The sequence below is a fragment of the Pezoporus occidentalis genome, unplaced genomic scaffold (genome assembly GCF_034315485.1).
Source record: "Pezoporus occidentalis ecotype Australia unplaced genomic scaffold, CSIRO_AGI_Poc_V1 ctg214, whole genome shotgun sequence".
Classification (NCBI taxonomy): Eukaryota; Metazoa; Chordata; class Aves; order Psittaciformes; family Psittacidae; genus Pezoporus; species Pezoporus occidentalis.
This window is the reverse complement of record NW_026914007.1, coordinates 320,872-341,547: the sequence shown is the minus strand read 5'-3', so window position 1 is coordinate 341,547 and position 20,676 is coordinate 320,872. Positions and strand designations below refer to the sequence as shown.

Sequence of the window (20,676 nt, the reverse complement as noted above, 5' to 3'; positions counted from 1 at the left end):
TGTAGAACAAAATTGCTTGAACCCAATTTAATTCAACATTACTAATGTTGACCTATAATATTAAGTATAGAAACAGGCCCAGAGAAGTCTTGGATAAGAGGGAGGAGCAATGAACCGTGATTAGAGGTGGCTTTTCTAACTCAGATTCTTTACCAAAAGAAAGCTTGGACCAGTTTCCTCTTCAGTGTAATGTGGAGGTCAGTGGAGACACCATAGGGGATTTTAACCCTTTCCCTAGAGCTGCAAGAGCTTCTTCAGATGACTGGTTTGCTGTTCAAGAACGCTAGCTTCTTTTCTTTTCTTTTCTTTTCTTTTCTTTTCTTTTCTTTTCTTTTCTTTTCTTTTCTTTTCTTTTCTTTTCTTTTCTTTTCTTTTCTTTTCTTTTCTTTTCTTTTCTTTTCTTTTCTTTTCTTTTCTTTTCTCTTTTCTCTTCTCTCTTCTTTTTTTTTTTTCTCATTTGCTTAAAAATCAAATTATTTCGGGGGGGGGGGTTGGAGGGTTATTTGGTTTTGGTTTGTTTTTTTTTTTTATTTTGAAATGGTGCCTTCAGACCAAATATGTTGGTGGGTTTTGTTTTTTTTTTCCTTAAAAAGAATAACCTCCTTCCACACCAAATCTCTGATAATGAAATAGTCTGATCAATCCAGAACAAACTGGTTTTGCTGATTTGGCATTTGAACCAAGTATTTGGTTCAGGCAGTAAACTAGAAGAGATTATTCTTCTGTCTAGGTCTTCAACAATTTTCATACCTGAGACAGCCACCACATTTAGTATGCATGTTCTCCCTGGTAGATGAGACACAAAAGACCAGCTATGCAAAGCAAGCATTAGGCAGCTCAGACTGGTTTCTGTACAAGTGACAAGAAGCCCCTGATGTCTGGTAAGCTAGAAAGATGTGAAGGTACCCTGAACTGCCTTAGAGCAGCTTTTAACCCCATCTGGCTGTACAATGGCTTTCTTCCATGGGAGAAAGGCCTGGGAACTAGTGGCCACCAGCAGGTGTGAGTCCCACACTGGAGAGAGGCTCTGGGAAAGAGCTGCAGTGATGGGCTGCTACTGCTCTGCTGCTGCAGCACAAAAATGGAGGAAGTTTCCATAAAGACGGGTCAGATCAGAGCTTTGCAGCTTTGATCTCTTGCCTTTCTCCTCAACACTGTCCCTTCTCTAAGTCCCAAGATCCAGGCAAGGAATGTTCACAATCTGCAAGCCTGCAGTGCTTTTGCATTCGTTTGGATTTGTTGCAAAAAGAAAACACATTTACACTGAAAGAGAAAGGAAGTATCCTCGTTCCTTCCATACAGATATCTCTATTGGAAGCCAAAAGGAGAAATATTACACTGTATAGAGGCCAGGCTTGTCTTAATAAGACTCATCCAACTGCCACACAAGACAACAGCATACTATCACTGACTTCAAAGTAAGCTGAATCAGCCCCCTGGAATGCACATGGTCACATGAAATAGCAAGTCTTTGGCAAACACTGTCTCTAATCACTATCCCTGCTTCCGGATCAGTTCCCTTCATAAGCATTCTTTTTTCCAAGCTTCCCATTCTCTTGCATTCTACGTACCGAACTGCTGAGTAAGCAGGACATTTATCTATGCGACATTTATCTTCAGAAGTTCTCACAGGCAATTTAATGATTGATCCACATGGGAAAATATATAAATAAATAAATAAAATAACCAGTGATCGTCAGAAAAGTCCTGAGGAATGCAGTGCCTTGAGCTTAAGCATCAATGAGTTTTGTCCAGCAGTTGCAATTCTTCACTCCGTGATGCTCTGCAGGTCAGCCCCACCGAGTCCTGAGGCAGCACACAATGTTCCTCTGCTCAGCCTCTCACACGTGGCAAATGGGAAGCAGAGGCAGATTCAGCAAGCCTGTCTCATGCTGAGAAAGGAGTGAAAAGTAAGGCTGAGGGAAAAAAAAGCACAGGCAGACACTTCTCTATAAATGGCAGAAAGCAGGGAAGCACATCATTTCCATCCAGATGGGAGGAATAATTAGCAGAGGAATGAAGTGCTGATTATAACTCCTGTGTTGCACCACCACGAAACAAGAAGAATCAAACAGCAGGCATACAGTAAGGGAAAGGGTTCTTCAACGTGGGTGCCTAAATTAGGAGCCAGTGCTCACAGAGGAGATACTGTGTCCAGAAGGCAATACTGTGTCCAAGCTAAGAGCCTATGGCCTTCCATGCTTACTACTTAGAAAGCCCAGGCCCCTGAGCTGTATGGCTGAAGTTAACACCTCACAAATATGTGTATTTCCTGCATACGAGGGCATGTGCACAAAATATAAGGCAATTCATGTATTCTGAATTATGCTGAACTGGGAGATGAAAACTTCAGCTGCCACCCAAGGACAGACTTGGCAAAAAGAAGCACAAACCTCCAGAGGCAAGGGGCTGGAAATAGTGGTGAAAAATGGCCATGAAAAGAGGCCCAGATAGGCAGAAACAGGACTGAACAGCAGCCAAGTAGAAACACCCAAGTGAGCAGTATGTAAGAACTTCTGATGCTTGTAGCTCCTACCGTCCCTTCAACCTTTTGCAATGCTCTTGCAATGACAGAAAAAAGGCACATCAACTCCTTTCCACATGTAATCCCTCTAATAACACCTGAACTACCTTTTTCACCTTCTGCCCGTGACCTGTGTTCAATTGTACATACAGCCCAGTTCACCCAGCTCACACATATTTGGTGCACACAAGCCCTTGCAGAAGATTAAGATACAATACCACTGAGCAAGGAGGAAGCAATCAGAGAAGGGTGTTTGGGGAATGCTGCTTTGCTGACATTGAAGAGGAAGCAATAGGAGTGAACCCCAGAGTGCAAGCACTGAATGAGGGAACAGCAGGGGATTCATGTACTGTGCAGACTTAGAGCTCCCCCCATCTGTGGGCACTGAAGTCCAGCAAACTGCTCAATGGTGAGAATCCAGGTGCATTCACTGCAATGCATAGGCATTACTCAGTTATTTTATTCATAAAATTATGCAAGTGCAGATTCACACTGCCAATGCTGGAGGAAGACTCAGCCATGGGGATGCTTACGAGCATGTTCGATCAAATGGGTGAAACCCACAAAATCTCCATATTCTCATAAAGTATGTGAGCTTAGATCTTTAGTATGTAGATGAGCTCTTTCAACATCGGAGAATCTGCAACTGTGCATCTCAGCTGAGGGATTTACCCCAGGAATCTGTAGAAAGAGGAACCATTTCAATATCAAATTACACCTGAGACACATTATAGGTGCTTTAAAAAGCTATTGCTGAAGAGTGCTAAGTTACAGACCATTACTTGCTTATAATCCTACCATCCAGTGTTTCAGCTCAGTAGCATGTTCTCAGAAAAGTCACAGAGCATCTGCAACACACAGAGTGACAAGTCTAAAATGTGATCAGACTTCGGAGCATTGGTCCATGGAGCTTGTAGGCAATAGCCTGTATTTTCTGAACTTTTCCAGTTTTTCTTTGCCTTGCAATAAGCGTAAGAAACACTGGAGATACCCTCAGCTCCCTGCTATCTCTTCAGGGACTGTAAGAGCTCAGATATATAATCATAATGAAGCATTAGATGGAGAAGAATTAGCATTGCTGATAAATCAATAAGAAATTTCACCCCAGAAATCATCCACTTAACAGTCCAAAATCATGTGCATGAAAACATCTGATGAGCAACAGTACAGCATCAGCATGCCTAAATTGCTTGCACTTCACAGTGGTCTAACCCTGCTGACTTCAACACAGTCTCTGCATTTAAACTAGGATTTGGCAGAGCAGCCTCAGGGTCATTTTACTCACTGCTTTACTAACCTGCAGCACTGACTAGAAAACCAGGCAATAAAGCTGACAGAGATTGTCAAAAAAAAAAGAAAACTGCAGTGGATAGTATAGCACTGAGACAGACTCCACAAATAGAAATGGAGATCTAAATAAAGCATGAGATGATTATTAAAAATAACTGAAATCCATGTATCCCAATGTAGTAACAAAGCAGCAGGCTGATCATCAATAGGATAAGACAGCTAGAGTATTTGGCCTTTCTTTGACAGGCTTATATGGATAGTGTTTGATTTAATGTGCTCTGGCTGCCATTGTCCTACAGCATCTATTATTAAATTTGCCACTATTACACTTTTCAAAAATTCACATGCTTTTTAGACTGTGAGAGGCAGACTGGTAGTGGAAGAAGACAGGACCATATGTTTCTCTCATCACTGACTGCACCATCATTTTGTATCAATCCTAGCTCCATCTTTGACTAACAGCTACCCAAAGACATCCTGGTAAGGGCCTGACCAAAAACCCAAAGTGTTTTCAAAGAAGCAGCTAGCATAGCACTAGGCAGAGGTGTAATCTCTCCAAGTTTGCTTCAGCCTCACAACAGCCCAGCAGCCCCAGGTTCCTCCAGATTTGTACAACCGTTTTGATGCGAGATGATAACGTGAGAGGCAATAATTCAATACAAAAGCATGACAGGCAATAACGTGGCACGTGATGGTGGGATTTTACTGGAAAGATCTGAACACTGTCTTTCTAACCTTCTTCCACATTTACTGGGAGAACTTTGCAAATGTTCTAAGTTGAAAGCAATGTCAAGTTGGAACGTCTTCCAGCTGGACCTCAGTCATCATTTCTGCAGCTCTTGTCACACACAGTGGAGGATTCAGTAAAGCAGCTAAATCATCCCATTTGTTACATGACATGCACTATATCCGATTTACATCAGAAGTTAAAACAACTAGTCAGTTTAGGAGAGATGAAGTGCCTAACCAGGAGTGACAAAGGAAGTGACATGCTGTTCTGGACTCCACAGAGAAGGTTAAACCACCCACAGAGAAGGTTAAACCACCAACATTCCCTCCACACTTGGGATCTTGCTTGTAGATTCCTGCCTATTTTAACTGCTCAAGCACCCACCTGGGTTAGGCTGTCTTAATACTTGATACTGATTTGAGACATATTGCTCCATCTCCTCTCTTATGAGTTCTGATACACTGAGAAATAGATCAGACCTAGATCCATCTGTTCTCATCTCCCTGGAAGAGACTGTACTTACCCAAGTACAGCCACCCTGGCCCTCACTAATTTCAAGGACAGTTGGGATTATTTTTCACCCAACTCTGACTTGTGAAGAAGGCCCCTGCAAACCAAGAACTAATTGTCCTGTTATCATGCAGAAGTAAACAAGAAGCTAGATCTCCCCAAACTGAAGTGAGATATTCAAACTGACAGAGGAAAACAGTTACACGACTCTGCGTCACTACACTGTTTCACTTTCCAGTCACCTTGGGTGTCAACTGTAATAAGGTTCCATTATATACTCCTCCCAAAGTGCATTATTGTGTCACTATCATCATTCTAAATCCTCTTACAGTGCAAAAAATATTTGTCAAGAGAAGTATCCAGCTATAGAAAGGGATTAAAAATCTAAATGTGACACTGAACAGGTCCAGAGAGCAGAAGGATGCATAAGAAATCCTCCTCAGGAGGGCCAGCTGCCCCTGGGACCATGGACTGCAGGACAGTCCCAACAGGGGCCCACCATCAAGATCCCATTCAGAAATTCATTTCATCCTGGTTTTAGAGATCCCACAGCAATGTTTCTGGGGCATTTCTTTACTTTCTAGACTTCTTCAGCTTCAGTTGTCCAAACAGAAACAGTAGCTGTCAGCAGCTGTTTCTCCTTCAACTGTTTTGTAATACCGTAAACTGTTTTCTAATATCAAAAATCAAAGATCCAAAGATCTGTGGGCTTTTAGAACCAGGACTCAACTGTTGACTCCCAGCTTTAAAATTCAAGCATTTCAACTTTTAACTTTGCATAACTGTGGCATTGCCTGGAGGAAAGTTTTTTTTCACAGGAATTTGTGCCAGTTGCCCGACATACACTTTTGACTATCTTTCTCTTGCCCAGGTTATCTGTCCCTCTTTTACAGCTAATCCATTTGCCCAGATTCACATTCTGGCTGCTAGAGTCTCCTTGAAAAAAACGGCCTCAGTCAGCAGGTATTTGATGAACTCCTTCTTCCACAATATACCCTATAGTGTTAGTTGAAAAAATACCTGTGTTTAATGAACAATGGAGCTCCATACTGCTGATTGTATCAACTGCAAGGTTAATGGAGAGGCACATGGCCTAGTGATATGTACAGCACTGGGGCCTGCCACCAAGCAGCTCTAACAACTTTTGGTATCGATACCTACCATGCCTTTGGCATGTTACCTAACTTCTGGCATAGATAGAACAGGCCAAGCTATATGTAACTGGCATGTGCTGGCATCCCAAGACCTTGTGTTCCTAGGGATGCTGCTGCCAGTGAAACACCAAAACTTCCCCAGGGCAGTAGCAGGCATTTATGTTCTCCTCACAGGAATTTCATGAAGAGAAATGAACTAAAGATCTATTTCAGCCCTGGAACAATTCCAGCAGATCTATGCACTGGGGAAATGCTACCAGGAAGCCTGCCAACCAATGCAGAGGAAGGGCTAACATCACTGTAGGTTGCCGGGCACACACCAATGCATGTGACCAAGCCAGAAAGAACATGGGTTCTGCAACCCAACACAGTGAGTACTTGAAAGAGCTCCAGCCACAAAGTCAAGCCAGACTTGTTCTAAAGAAAAGTACAGCCTAATACCAGCTGGGGACTCTAAAAGAGGTTAATTCATGAGGGTTGTCTTTCATGTTAGTTAACAGAGTTCTAAGAGTGCTCTGGACCATTGCAGTTTAGTGAGCAGACACCAGTCTTGCACGTGAGCCAGTCAGACAGAACAGGAAGCTCACTGGGGCAAAACCTCTCTGTGGTAATATATGTGGCTGAAATAAACCCATTCTTACACAAACTGTACTTTTACTATTGCTTCAATAAGAGACTAGCCGTTAGAAGACAAATAACCTGATACTCATAAGCCTGGGCTATGTGATGAAGATAAGAAGGCTTGTCTTGTGAAAGATTTCTTCCACTACATTTCAATTCTGAATTGTGAGTGCAATTTCTCTTACAAACACTAACAATAATTTACATGTCTTCACTAGATTTTCTCAAGTTAACCTTTATATTCTGCCCTTAACCTTGCCTTCACTTACTCATTCAACTTTTTTTTTTTTTGGTGATAATAGGTGCTTTCTTCTAGATAACAGGTGAAAAACGCCTCAGAGACACCAGATGTTAAATAACAATATTCAAATATCTCAACTGCATTGAGGGAAACAGATTGGAAAACTGAAACTGTATGATGCATATGACGGGAAATACTGTTGTTCACAAAAATAGCAGAAGCAACCATCTCAGACATATCTTAATACTATGATAGTTTGTTGAATTCACACAAAGCCAAGCGTGGTTCCCCCAGCTGGATTCATAAAGCCACATCAATTTTGGTCTGATTAAAGACTCACTCAAAACCACAAGAAGTAAAACAACGTTAAGTTTACTATGACTGCCACATTCCTGGAAGTGCTAGTACAGCAGATGAATGAAATCCACATGGCTCCTTACACGTGGAGCACAGCTCTGATTAATATTAGGAAAGTGCACCCCTTTATACAACTGCTTCCTGATTAATGCAGAATGGATCATTATGGTCCAATCTAATACCTGTCTTGAACTTAACATGCAGAAATTTCATCTATTAAAGTGCACAAAATTAAACAAAGTGTCTGGTTCATGATGTCATATTCATCTTCTGGTTTAACGTACCTTAATTATTCTTTTTTAATTTAAAGTCAGCCCTCAAAATAACGTCAACTACTCATAACAGTTCATCACTGTCCTTGTTATTCAAGAAGGAAACAGTATAAGGGCAAAGGTTTAGTGTGCATATGCACCACATAAGGAGATCACGTAGTAACCAACAAATCCGGTGACTCTAGTCCTAGCACTCATGCTTAGAAGCTGTATTTTGATCCTTGCACTATTCTGAATAGTATCGGTACCTGAATACCACACGGTATCTAATAGATATCTAACATTAAATATGCCTTTTAGAGGATACCCTCTGATAGCTGACAACTTAGTCACAGCTCTCCTCTGCTTTCCAGTGAGGGAGAGATGCCCTGCTGAGGGGTACCAGGCTGGGAGATGCAGTGACAGGCAGGAGTACTGAGCTTCTGTTCCAGAGACCTCAGCAAACTGAAGGAAAAGCTTGACAGGAAATTCGGGAAGATTAGGAAAGACAAATACAGTCCCATCCGTGGATCAGAATAACCCTGTGGCAGTACATGCTGGGCAAGGAAGGCAAACCAGACCTTGGCCTACATTAGAAAGAGTGTGGCCAGCAAGTCACAAGAAGTGGTAATTCCCCTGTATTTGGCCCTTGCAAGGAGTATTCAAAGTACCACAGAGACATCAACAGACTGGAGGCAGTCTAGAGCAAGGCTGCCAAGATGGCTGGGGGCCGGAGCATACAACATAAACAAGAAAATGCTGAGGGAACTGGAACTGCTTAGCCTAGAAAAGTCTGAGGGGAAACCCGGTTGCTGTCTTCCACTGCCTAGAAGGTGTTATGGAAAAGGCAGAGCCAGGTGTTTCTTACAGGATGAAAGAGCTGGGTCACAAACAGCAACAAGGAGAATTCAGAATGAAAAAATCCTTCACACTGGAGGTTAAGCAGCAGAGCAGCCTGCACAGAGAGACAATGGAACCATCTTCCTAAGGTGTTTTGAAAACTCAACCAGATGTAGCCCTGAGCACCCTGATCTAACTTTGCAATTAGCCTTGCTCTGAGCAGAGGTTGGACCAGATGACTCCAGAGTCCCTTCCAAACAGAATATTTTTTATGATTCTGTCTCACAGTACAGTGCTTAAAGCATTGCTCATGATTTGCAGCCTTTTTTTCCCTTGTGTTTTAGCACCTACTGGCATTAAAAGTTTTAATTCTACAGGGAAAGGTAGGGGGAAGAATGATAAACTTAATAAAGTTTATTACTACAGTGACAATATTTTAACTACCTACAAGCTTTTAGGGAGGCAGGAGTTTCAACCAGATTTAGATACCACCACCTCTAGAGCAACTGGTTGTAAGGAAAACCAAAAGCAACAATGACGGAGTCCTTTACAGCTTTGAAGCAGATGGAAATCTAGAAAATAAACTCACTCTTACGGACACCTGGTTTGCATGAGTACAAAAGGGCTACTTAGAGGCTGGGGTCTAGCACTACTGGCATAAATTATGCAGATGTGATACACAAAACTACGATAGTTTCTTTAAAGCTGGAGATCAAACTACTTTGGCTTGTCTTTAATCATGCTTGACAGTTTATAAGAATTATACTGATTTGGTATTCCCCCTGCAATGCCTGCACTGAATGAAGTGCTTTGGAAAGAGTTTCTTAAAAAGCAGTACAAAACAATGAAGTTCTCTGTTTGTCCACAGATCTGAAATTTTGCATTCTCTTCCCACTGCCCTGCCAAAATGCCCAAATTATAATCTGCAGGGAGCTGATTTATAGTTCCCATGAGTTGGAAAAGCCCATTATGATTTTGTTTTACTGAACACAAGTTTTATTCTCATTTGAAAAGAGCTTCTTACCAATCCTGCACATTTTATTTTGACATTTACCAAACCAAAGCAAGGAAAAGAAGCATTACCACCCAGCATCTGGCAGCACGCTGACATGTCCTGAGCAAAGATGAGCATTGTAATTAATGCACTATACATTTTCAAGTATGAATTGCAAGGACAGAAAAAGAATTTTTAGTGTCCAAAAAAGCTCTCAATTTTTATTAACAGATACTGAACAGCAGCATTTTTGTGTATTCTGAAAGGGAGGGTACAGATGAAAATGGGAAGAGTAAATTCCTGTTTTCACTGAAGCTGACAAGATAGAGGCAGAATTTGGGTATAAGCACAAAGAGCCCCAGGCTGCAATTTGTGGCCACTATTCCTTGCTGTATCTGATAGGGCCAACAAGAGTTTTGTTCTATCATCTTTGTTGCCCTTCAAACATTTGTATGCAGTATTAGGTCACTTCTGGTCCTTCTTACCAGGCTAAACAAGCCCAGCTTGTCAGTGTCGCTTCAGAGGACAAGTGCTCTAGGGCCCCTGACTATCTTGGTAGTTCTCCAGTTTTCAGTAGATAAAGATTCATTGTTTAAAGTAAAATGAAGTACCCTTTGTATCTGCTGTAATAATACAACACTGAAAGAGTTAAAAACAATGCAGATAGTCATCACTTGTGTGGAAAATCTGCTTTGAAGGGCTGCCCAATGTTCAGTAATTATAACAACTTTTTTGATGCTAAAAGAATGTATGCATAGGCCATACATTTCCTTCTAAGACAAAAAGAAACATGTTTTTCTTGTGAAGCTTAATCAAAACAGTCTTTTTGTTGCACATTCCTGATGGTTGTACAGCTAAAGGAAATTAATTTTTCTTTAACTAGCAACTGGGACTTAAGGGAGACCTAGAACTGTGCTACAAACAACTGCTTTGAGGCAGCCCGTATAGGAGCCCTGAAAAGCTCAGGCTTGCTCACAAAGCCTATGAGGTTAATCTTGCCATTGGATAGCTCTGTAAACACCATCTAAAGTTCAGTTCTTTACATTTTTACACCACTCAAGGCTTCAAGCCAAAGCCTCGATAAAAAAAATTATTTGGTTCTTGAAAAGCATGGCAAAAAGCTGACCAAACAGTCTTTTTCCAGTACCGCCCAATGAAGTCTGAAGGCATTAAGACCTGTAAGCCAACTGAGGGTTATGTTTGCACTGATGCATCAAACCCATTTACTCTCCATTTAATCCCTCTTTACTGACCACATTGAATGTTCTTGCACAGAGCATATGTTCACTGGCCACAACAGATCAGCTGTGAGCCCATGTTCTGCAGCAGGTTCTTACCTACAATGTCTTCATAGGCATTTTCTTCTAAAGTGCTCTTGGATCCAAATTTATGCTGGCTCTCAGTCCCATTTTCAGTTGGGGAGGGAGGGTACACGGATTGCAGGCTTGATGCATCCTCAAACTCAAAGGATTTTCTGAAGTTTAAAATAGTAAGTAATTAGTAACTAGAATGCAAAATGACTCAAACATTTAGCTGAGCATTTGCTTGCTAAGAAATATTTGTAAAATAACCAACAAAAACCAATCACACATGATGCTCTAAGGACTAATTTTTAGGGGACCTCAAGTCCAGTGCTCACAGCAGTCTTTAGCGTAGTAATATGTGACACTTTCATGAGGTTGGAAGTAGTTATCCCCTCTGTGTGGGCAAGGAGAAAATACTAAGAAAATATGTGATCTTTTTCAAAGGCTACAGAGTAAGTTAGCAGCACAGGCTAGAAATTGCCTTGCTCTTGCCAGGGCCCCCAGAAACATGTGGTCAAGGAAGATACCCTTAGTCTGAAAACACTCACATCTTGAACCTTTAGAGATGTTCCCACATAAAGGTCAGTCTGCAAATGCCAAAGGCAGACCTATGTGAAAGTCACCCATTTCCTTGCACAGCCTGTGTCAAGCTCTGGCAGCAAATGACAAAGGATAGAGGAAATTAAGTCTCTCTGGGATGGACAAGCAAACCAGGCTTGATGGCTGGGGGCCTGAAAGTTTGGGCTTTCTGTCAGGAAGGTGAAGGACAGCTGGGTCAGATGAACCAAAACAACTTGTCTCCTACCTGAGTACATGAAGGAGGGGGGTTTCACCACCTCTCATCCACACCTGCCCCAGTGCTGCTGAGCAGCTCTAGGGGAGGAGAAGGCCAAGCCCTCCATGTTCTCTAACTTATTTGTTCTGAGGCAAAGTCTACACTTAAAGCTGGGAGGTGCATGGTTTGCATGCCAGCTATACAGGGGCTAGCATTCATTTTATTGACAATGCTGAGGATGAAGTGGTAGGAAAAATGAGCTTAGGTCAGGGTGTAAACCCCGAGATGCTGTAAGGCTTGCAGAGGCTGTGCTGATGCTCATACTTCACTCATTGATACTCAAACTAGATTAACAGCAAACCATCCTGCAGTAAAACCCCCTTTCCTCTTCTCCCCTACTACAGTGAAACATATGTTGACAGAACATCCACATGGCAGTGGCAGACTCTCATGAGACCAACTTCAGTCTGTGAATTGGTTCAAGAGTATCCCTATAGGCAATACAGGGACTATTATACAGACACTGCATTTGACAAGAGCATTTCCTATTTGTCAGCTGGAGCAGATTTATGGGTCTGGGGCAGGCTTAGGAGCCCTTTCTCTCTACTTTCCCTAGTTTAAGAATATCCAGGTCCATGTTATGCACATCAGGATCATGGCAGAAACAAACCATGCATTTCAGATCCAGATATCCATTCCTCCAGACATACTCACAGTTATAAAGGATGCTCAAGCACTGAATACATACCTGTGTATGAAATGAGACCTTCTAAAGTAGTTAAATACCTAACTCTTATAGATTTCAAGGCAATGCTATGATGTAATGACACTGGATAGGAACACGGGGATAGTTTTGTGGACCAGCATTCACCTGTGGCCCGTGTGACCCTAGCCTATCCTATGACACTCCTCTCCTGCATTCTGTCTGCATCAGAGGATCTCCAGCTGCTAGGGAATGTCCAGCTCACATCAATCTGAGGTGTAAAAGCTACTGTGGGCACCAGGTCCTCTGAATACAGACTGGTTCTATGCTAGCAGGGAATATAAGAGACTTCCTCCATTTTACTATATTGTTGAATTAGCCAACAAAACAAAAACCACTGTTTTCAACCAAAATGTCTGAAGAATAAATATCCACAGTTGATTCTCATGACATTCTAGTGAGTGCAAACCACATTCGTTCAAGTGAAAAACACAGCTACAGGCTGTAGACATAATGTTTCAAACAGAGAGCAGTTCTCAAAAAAAAAAAAAAAATAACATCTGTTCTCAAAAAGAGAACAGCTTAGAGACTGAGATTTCAATAACTAATACTAAATATTGTCATTCTTAGATAAGTTGTATGGTCTCATGCTCATTGTAAATGATGGAATTCTCCTTATTGTTATGAAAGAAAGGACAGTAGCAAACACAACAAAGGTAATATTTTATAAAGGATTTCCACCCAGTCTTGAAGTCAGCCAGCAAACCTGTGATTTTGGGAGACTGATTTAAGCTTATTTAGATCAACATTAATCAAAGGTAAGTCCAGAGAAATCACTAAACTACAGTAGGGCAAAGCTGTTACAAACAAATGGAAACCTACCCTGTACAATGTCAAACTGATTCGCAAGAATATCAGGTACATATGATAACACTGCAAATCCTTCCATTTACCCTCCACTAATCACAGCTTAAATTGATAAATATTGCTTTTCTCTCAGGTTTGTACTTACTAGCCCCACCCAGAAGAAAGGCTCCTTTGCTGAACAGTGCTGCTAACTCTGCTATGATAGGAGACTGAACCTGCAGAGCAGCAACAGCAAGCATAAATTGTGCCTGTTCTTGAAAGAAGATTCAAAACTTCAGGTCACAAACTCATTGTAACAAAATACTGTGGTTCTGAGATGACTTGTGTGGTCTCAAACTCAGCGTGAGCATGTACTCGGAGACTGACTTGGATCACTTAGCCACAGGTGATTCTCTGCAAGAATTATCTCCTGTTATCCATTCTTCTCTGCCACCCACTACACAGACCATTTTACTTCTTCACCTTAATTTTCTAATAAAGGCTATCATTTATAGCAGAACATTTAAAAATCAATGTCTTCAATGCATTGGAAATGCTGTGCTGAACAAAATTAGGTCAGCTTTGTTACAAAAATTCTTGTTAAAAACTAGATTTACTTCCTCTAACTGAGATTGTTGCCAGAATTCAGAAGATAAGCACTGCTAATCACAGCCTGGCTTTCCACACTCCCTCCCTTTCCCAGAGAAACAACACACATCAGCAGATCTGTCTGATCCATTTCAGAAGCAGGTATCTCCTAAAAGTAGAGCAGACTCTGAAGGCTTCTCTTCCCCAATTTTGGACTCATCACACTTCAGGTCGGGTTGTGCTGACACAAACTTTTAATTGATAGAGCCAACATCAAGCACCAGGTGCTGAACTGATAACGTGGGCCTGAGATGCTGTTTAACAGTTACTTGCAAAGCCCATCACTAAATACCAAGAGTCTGTGTATCTCATACACATGCACAGGTAGGTGAACTTGTTAAAAATGCCATACTTTGAATGCTTATCAACAAAGAAGCGTACAATTTTCTAAGCAGTGAGCAGAATGAGCTTTACATTTCCAAAACACAAGAGAAATCGTCTAATTAAAAGAAGTCAAGCTCCAAGACTCCTGGGAAATGTAGCCATATCGTCTGCTCATCATTAACTCAGGGAAGACACAAAGCCCTTTCTATGCTAAAACATGGTTTTCTCAGCATTAATCCTCTACAGCTACTGATAGTAATTTAGGACAACATTTCTAAGCACTGAATTAAAGTAAAATCACCAACACTGCATAAAACTGACACAACTGCTATAGTAACAAGCTTTGGAAACACAAACCCTCTGAAGGTATGTTTTGCAGTGAGCCTAGTGTCTTTTTCAGGGATTGAGGAATGAAAGTTGGAGAACTCCAGAACTGTGGCCATGCAAAGGTATTGTACCAGCACATCCCATTGGTGCAGTCTGGAAGAAAGAATAATTGTCTTGCACACAACTCATAGCATTTCTCAAAAACACTGCATTAAAAGGAGAATGTAAAATACTGTAACCAAAAAAAAAAACACAGCACATTTATTTATTTGAAGATTCAGCACATTTTGTTGAATTTTACCTATTCTGGGATTTTCTGTGAAAGCGCGACTCTTTCTTCTGCCTTCTGGTCACAGGGGGTGCCGGGGTGGATGGGAGGGGAGGAGGAGCAGCAGGTGTAGGAGATGGAGGTAGGCCATTGCTTGGTTTACTTTTATGGTTTTTGTCTGCTTCATATTCAAAGGTGCGTTTGGGCTTGGGGACAGGATTCACTGCGCTGTTAGCTGGGCTTTCGAGGAGCAGTTTAGGGCCAGCTGAGTTTGCAGTAATCCCCTGTTTTATCTTACTGGTTTTCTCAGTCTCAGTAGGCGTCTCTGGTTCACTCCCCAAAATAACACTCCCTCCTTTGCTATCACTTGCGGCTTCACTCAGTCCCTCCACAGTACTCAGAGTCACAGATTTTTTCCTCCCTTTATCAACACTGTAACAGCTACTTGGTAACTGGGGGAGGCCTCTGCCGGGCTGCTCTTTCAGCACCTGTTCGATCTTCTGTATTCTGTTGAGCACAGCAGAGGACTCTTTCCTCACATGGCCCTTGAGGAAAGCAGCAGCAGGAGTCTCGCTCCTGCCTGATCTCTTTTCAAACCGATGACAAGAATCTCTGTCCAGCAGTTCCTCCTCCTCTGTTTCTGGGTAAGAACACTCGGAAAATGTTTGGCTCATTCTTCTGAGCCCTTTGAAATCGAACGTCTTCTCACTGCAGGGAGAGGTCAGCACGCTGGGGCAGCTGTCACTGCCTGACCTCTCCCCAGCATCCCTCTTGTCCACACATGTGCTCATCCTGGGGGACAGCTCCCGGCGGCACTCCCATTCTGTGATCTTCTGCCTGATGTCCAGCGCCTGGGAGCGTATGCTTGCCCGGCTGAGGGAGAGGTTCCTCAAGTTGGTGGCGGTGCCCAAGGACAGGGTGCTCCGGGTGAGTGAATGGCTCCCTATTGCTTCCCCATCTTGAGCCTCCTTTGGACTCTCCTTTTGGTCCTCAGCCTTGAACACAGACAATCTTTTATCCAAAGCACCCACACTGATGGCTTTAAGAGGGTGGCTCGGGGAGTCGGTGTCCGATGCACTTGTGGAGGTGCTTCGCAGCGCAGATGTACGGCTGCTCCAGTCCTTGAGGCGCAATCTGGAGTTGGAGACCTTGGTGAGTCGCGTAGAGCGGCAAGAGTCCTCACTGTCGCTGAGGGGGTAGGCTGGGCTTTTTCGCAGGGACAAAAGAGGTGGTGGAGAAACGGAGTGACACCTACAAGCAGAAAGAAATACAAAATCAAGTCCTTGGGGAAACCAGAGTTATTTGCCAAGTTTCTTCCACCTGCAGGTAAAGCAGAGGGTGTCTGCATGTTGCAAATCTAACCCAAAGTATCACTAAGACACCAAATATCATTCAGCCACAGAGTCAGGGGCAGGGGGGGTGGCAGCAATTAACTGATGTGAGTGATGAGCTGATGAGCAGGGCATTCAGCACATCCAAAGCCAGTTTTCTCAGCTCTGTTTGACTCCCAGCTTTTCCAGTTTCCTAAGTCTAAAGGCAGCTGAGATTCTCATAAGAAACTATTGCCTCGAATGCATCTACCACCTCCAGGAGAACAGCTCCTGGCCTCCCAAATTAAGAAGTCCCTCCGCAGAAAAAGGGGACTCTTAAGGAGAAGATTCCCACTACAACAGAAATGGGGAAGGCAAGGACCACAGTTTACTCACTGGTTGCAGTGAGCAAACCCATTTAGGAAGATGTCAGTTTTTGATACAGAAATCTGAAGCAAAGTACTACCATGGGCAGCCACTGCAGTATTTTAGCCAGACCATTTCAAATCACTGACGTATACAGTAAAAAAAACAGCAAAAGGAAGACCCGTTTCATCTTTGGGTTGATGTTGTGGCCAACAGATTAAATTCTCCTTATAAAACAGAAACATTTTCTTATTGAAAGACTATTACAGACTGAATAAATGTATTACTCTGCTCACAGTATGTGTTGAAGAATATAAACTATACAGAAAGGTCTTGGTGTTATCTTTGAAAAAAAATTTAGAACAAATTTTTGCCATGATTTGGAAAATCAGCTATTGTTACTGGGGTTTTATGCATTGTTGCAAAAACTTTTAAGAACAAAAAGACAAAGGAAATTAAACAACACATTAATCAGCTGTCTTATCACCAGTGAGCCAGCAATAAGAAAAATGAGCCAAAACTGTGTCAAAAACTAGGTTTACTGCACTGCCACTATAAACACATACAAATCATAGCAAAAAATAAACATGACTCCTTTGACACTTTGCTCTAGCAAACTTTCTGTTCCAAAGAGTATAGAAAGAAAAGACCCAAAGTAATGCCTTGTGTATGCAGCTAAGTTTCTGTTCACTGAAGATTGTGAACAAGTTGGTTTCTTTGTAAACTGTCCTGTACACAAAAAATCCAAATGAAATAGCTATTTGACCAAAAGAAATCACAGAGCAAATATCTCCACTACAGCAAAGGGAGAAAAGATTTAGAAGATTCCTGCTGTTGCATGGTTTTCTCCCCAGCAGCCAGCCAATACCTACAGGCAGAGGTGCCAAGTTCTGTGAATTAATCAAAAAATCTTGAGCAATGGGGCAATTTCTGAAAAATTTATGTTGACATGGGAGGTATTTTCTTCTTCTTTAAATGCATTCCCAAACCCAATTATCCAATTTCATCCTGGTTTCCTGCAGTGGATAATTTGCAAGCAAAAATTGGAAGTATCACAAAAGAGCAAAGCTCTGGTCAGAAAAGGACAATGATCAAATTATTACAAAAGGGAAACTATCTCTTTTTCAGAGTCCTCTGATAGTCAAGCCTTGAAGTTAAATTTCCTTCTTTCTATACAGCTTCAGACAAGTGTCTTAAAGATATCTCAGAAGATCAAAAGCAGGTGACAGATAATGAGCAGTTTCGGCTGGTTGTTGCAGCATAGAGTTTATAGTGAATTACCTTGAACTACCTTGGCCTACGTGCTTTTATAGTGCCTGAAGGTGCAACCTAAATCAGCCTCCTCAGACTTGGTGAGCTGCCCTAATTCTTCACTGTTTCTGTCTCATCTTGATCTCTTCAGTTTAATACTACAGCATCAAAATTGTACATTATTCTTAACACTTAATCTGTACTAACAGCTGTAAGAATAAAGTACAAAATGATTGTGGTAAAGTCAGTCATGGGAAAGCAGAGGTTAAGGATGTGCTGACCATCCTCTCTCTGCCTTTGACTCACTATGTAGAAAATACAATAGGCATAGACCTTTATCTTCTTACACTGTAAGAAACATCTTTTCAGTTGTTTGACTGCCAGGAAAAGGTTTGTTGACTCATCAGAAGAGGAGGAAAAGCTGGATTTGCATAACCTGCAGAAGTTGCAGAATGTTTCTACTTAGAGATATGAGCCATTCTTTTGAATGCCAGGTCACCACTAAAGTTACAGCAGTTAAGGCTGGATCCTGAACCCCCAAATTCAGTCACAAAACTCCCACTCACTCCCACCATGCAAGGTTGAGGCTTCAGAGCAACAGGCCCTCTGGAGGTGCATGCTGTTAAGTACCTGCGATACCACAGCTAAGAAAAAGATGGTTTATATCACTTTATACTGTAAATTTAAGTGATGCAAATAGAAGCTATAGGATTAGTTGAAGATGAAAGAGAAAGAAAGCCTTGGCTGTATGGTTTCAGACGTGTATTCTCTAAAGGATGGTGGCAATTAACAGAATTAAAAAAGAAGTCCAAAAGCTGATCAGTGGATAATAAAATGGTCCTTTCCTGAAAAACCTGCTTCCATCGAAGAATATTCTCTGGAAGGCACAATAGTTCCACAGACTTTAAAACTAGTATTACTGGACAGAGACAAATAATTAAATAACTTGCAATCTTCCATGCAGACTGTAAACCCAAATGTTTTAAATGTTTTTATTGAGGTTTTCTATATACACAGTGATACATGCAGCACCTTACAAAGCAGATCATTACATACACTTTCAAAATATTATGCATAAACAGCATAAATGAAGATTATGGAATCACGTTTGGGTTTCTTAACAAGTTCACTCGAACGGCACCTTCTTTCTGGGCAATAACATTTTTAGGAGAATATCAGCATTTCACAAAACACATGGGAATAAGTAGCTCTGATTCCCTATCTATAAAGGGTATTCTTCCAACACACAGCCTTAGGTACACAGCTCTCAAACCCCTGCCAAGTCAGCAGCGAGTTGCCATCTCAAAGCAAACCAAGCAGCCCTCAATGTCGTCAAAATATGTCACAGATCCTGAAACTACCTTCCTGGTGGGAATCATTGCTTTCCAGAGCAGAGATAATCCAAGAGGTGGCCTCCAGCCCTCCAAACCATGCTTAGCTTTGCTGATGTGACTTGTTCCCTGAGAAACCAGCAGAATTACCCAAAGTAGGAGAAAACTGGCAACTTCAGTCATGTTCTGTAGGATTTTGAAATCTAGATACACTTGATCTTTAAATTCCAATTCAATCTCTTTACTTTCTCTTTTTCTCACCCAAACATGGAAAACTTCTAATTTATAAAAACTATAGCTCTCCAGGCCCACTCTCATTCAAATATAAATATTCAAATAAAGATATTAATTCCATGGACCAATGTATGGATTCATACTGTTTTCTTTACTAAAGGCTAGTGTCAATAGGCATCTCCTTTCACCAGTTCCTATGAACACCTGTGGATAACAGTGAAGTTGGATCTCACCTGCCCCTGAGAACAAAATCTCCTGCTGAGATAATTTGTACCCTACTCACCACAAAGCAAAAATGGAAAAAAAAAAAAAATTTCTTCTGTAGGGGCTTTAGCAAGGCTGACTTGTACTGAGGCTCTGTGGGGATGGGCAAAGGTTGGTTCTTGGTGCCATAAATGCCCAAGCCCTCACCCTGTATCTGTCCCAAAAGTTGGAAAGGCTCTGATTTTGGACACCAACCTCTGACCTACAAAATATGGGTGCCAACACTTGGCTGTGTGTAAGAGAGGGAGAATTTAATTCCTGGAGACCACTCTGAAAGTGGGCAATGCAAAATTAACAGCGAAGGCAGTGAGCCTGGCCTTCTGATCCAGTTGGGCAGAAACACAGCTTCTACCTGCTTCTGTTGTCAAGCATCAACTCCAGAAAGAGGGAAAATGAGTGCAGACAGCACACACAACTCCATGAAACAGCTTTCAATGACAAGAGGCAGCAAAAATGGTGGCCAAAGAGATGGCTTTACACATCTTATGGAAATCAGAGTACAGTGGATGATAAAAATGTGCATGTATAGAGGAATTTGCACCCATGATCCACACACGTTTTATAAATACTAATAGCAATATTAAATTGCATTTCAGGGATTAAAGGTGAATGGAGGGTAGTTAAAGTGACTCGCCTGGAAAAGTTACAGGAGTCCTAACTCTCGGTGCCCTGCTCTGACCTCTGAGCTAAGCAGCAGACTCCATAGCACTGCTTCAGCTCTTCTGAAGCACCAGGAGTGACTACAGATCATTCAGTGCTGACCAAAGACAAGCTGACAGAAGCTGCTCAGCAGTCTTCTGGTTTTGCAAATCCCATCTGCCCTGCTTAAACCAACACTTACAGAATAATAAAACAGCTTTTGTCTCTGTAATCCAGGGAATTTCCCATTTCAACATGCTCAAGGTCAGGAGCCCATTTACCGAAAAAAGAGCAAGAAACCTGTTGACAAAAAGCTACTGGGTCTTCCCAGGCTCCTGCTGATGAGATCCTGTCATTTCACAGTAACACTGATGTTTGATGGTGAGCTCATGCAAAGTCACAGTACTGTTTGTATTCCTCAGGATTTTCACTAGGAAAACATTGCTTTCTTAGTATTTTATGTTGGTTTTCTGCTTATTCCAATTTTTTCTCAGGGCATAGAGCTATTTCATCAGGACAACTGGCCTGTTTCAGAGTAATGATAACAACACCAGAATCAGCTGTGACCATAAGC

The 20,676-nt window shown here is 41.8% G+C and overlaps 1 protein-coding gene across 5 annotated transcripts in view; it reads right to left on the bottom strand.

The window, feature by feature from the left end:
* Positions 1-20,676, bottom strand: part of DENND2B (DENN domain containing 2B) — a 178,947-nt gene that overhangs the window by 58,005 nt on the left and 100,266 nt on the right. For all 5 annotated transcript variants that reach the window (XM_062619830.1, XM_062619833.1, XM_062619832.1 and 2 more), the window contains 2 exons: positions 14,741-15,958; positions 10,850-10,986 (listed from right to left, as the gene is read on the bottom strand). In XM_062619830.1, the coding sequence (XP_062475814.1) occupies positions 10,850-10,986; positions 14,741-15,958 (1,355 nt within the window). The remainder of the gene's footprint in view (positions 1-10,849; positions 10,987-14,740; positions 15,959-20,676) is intronic.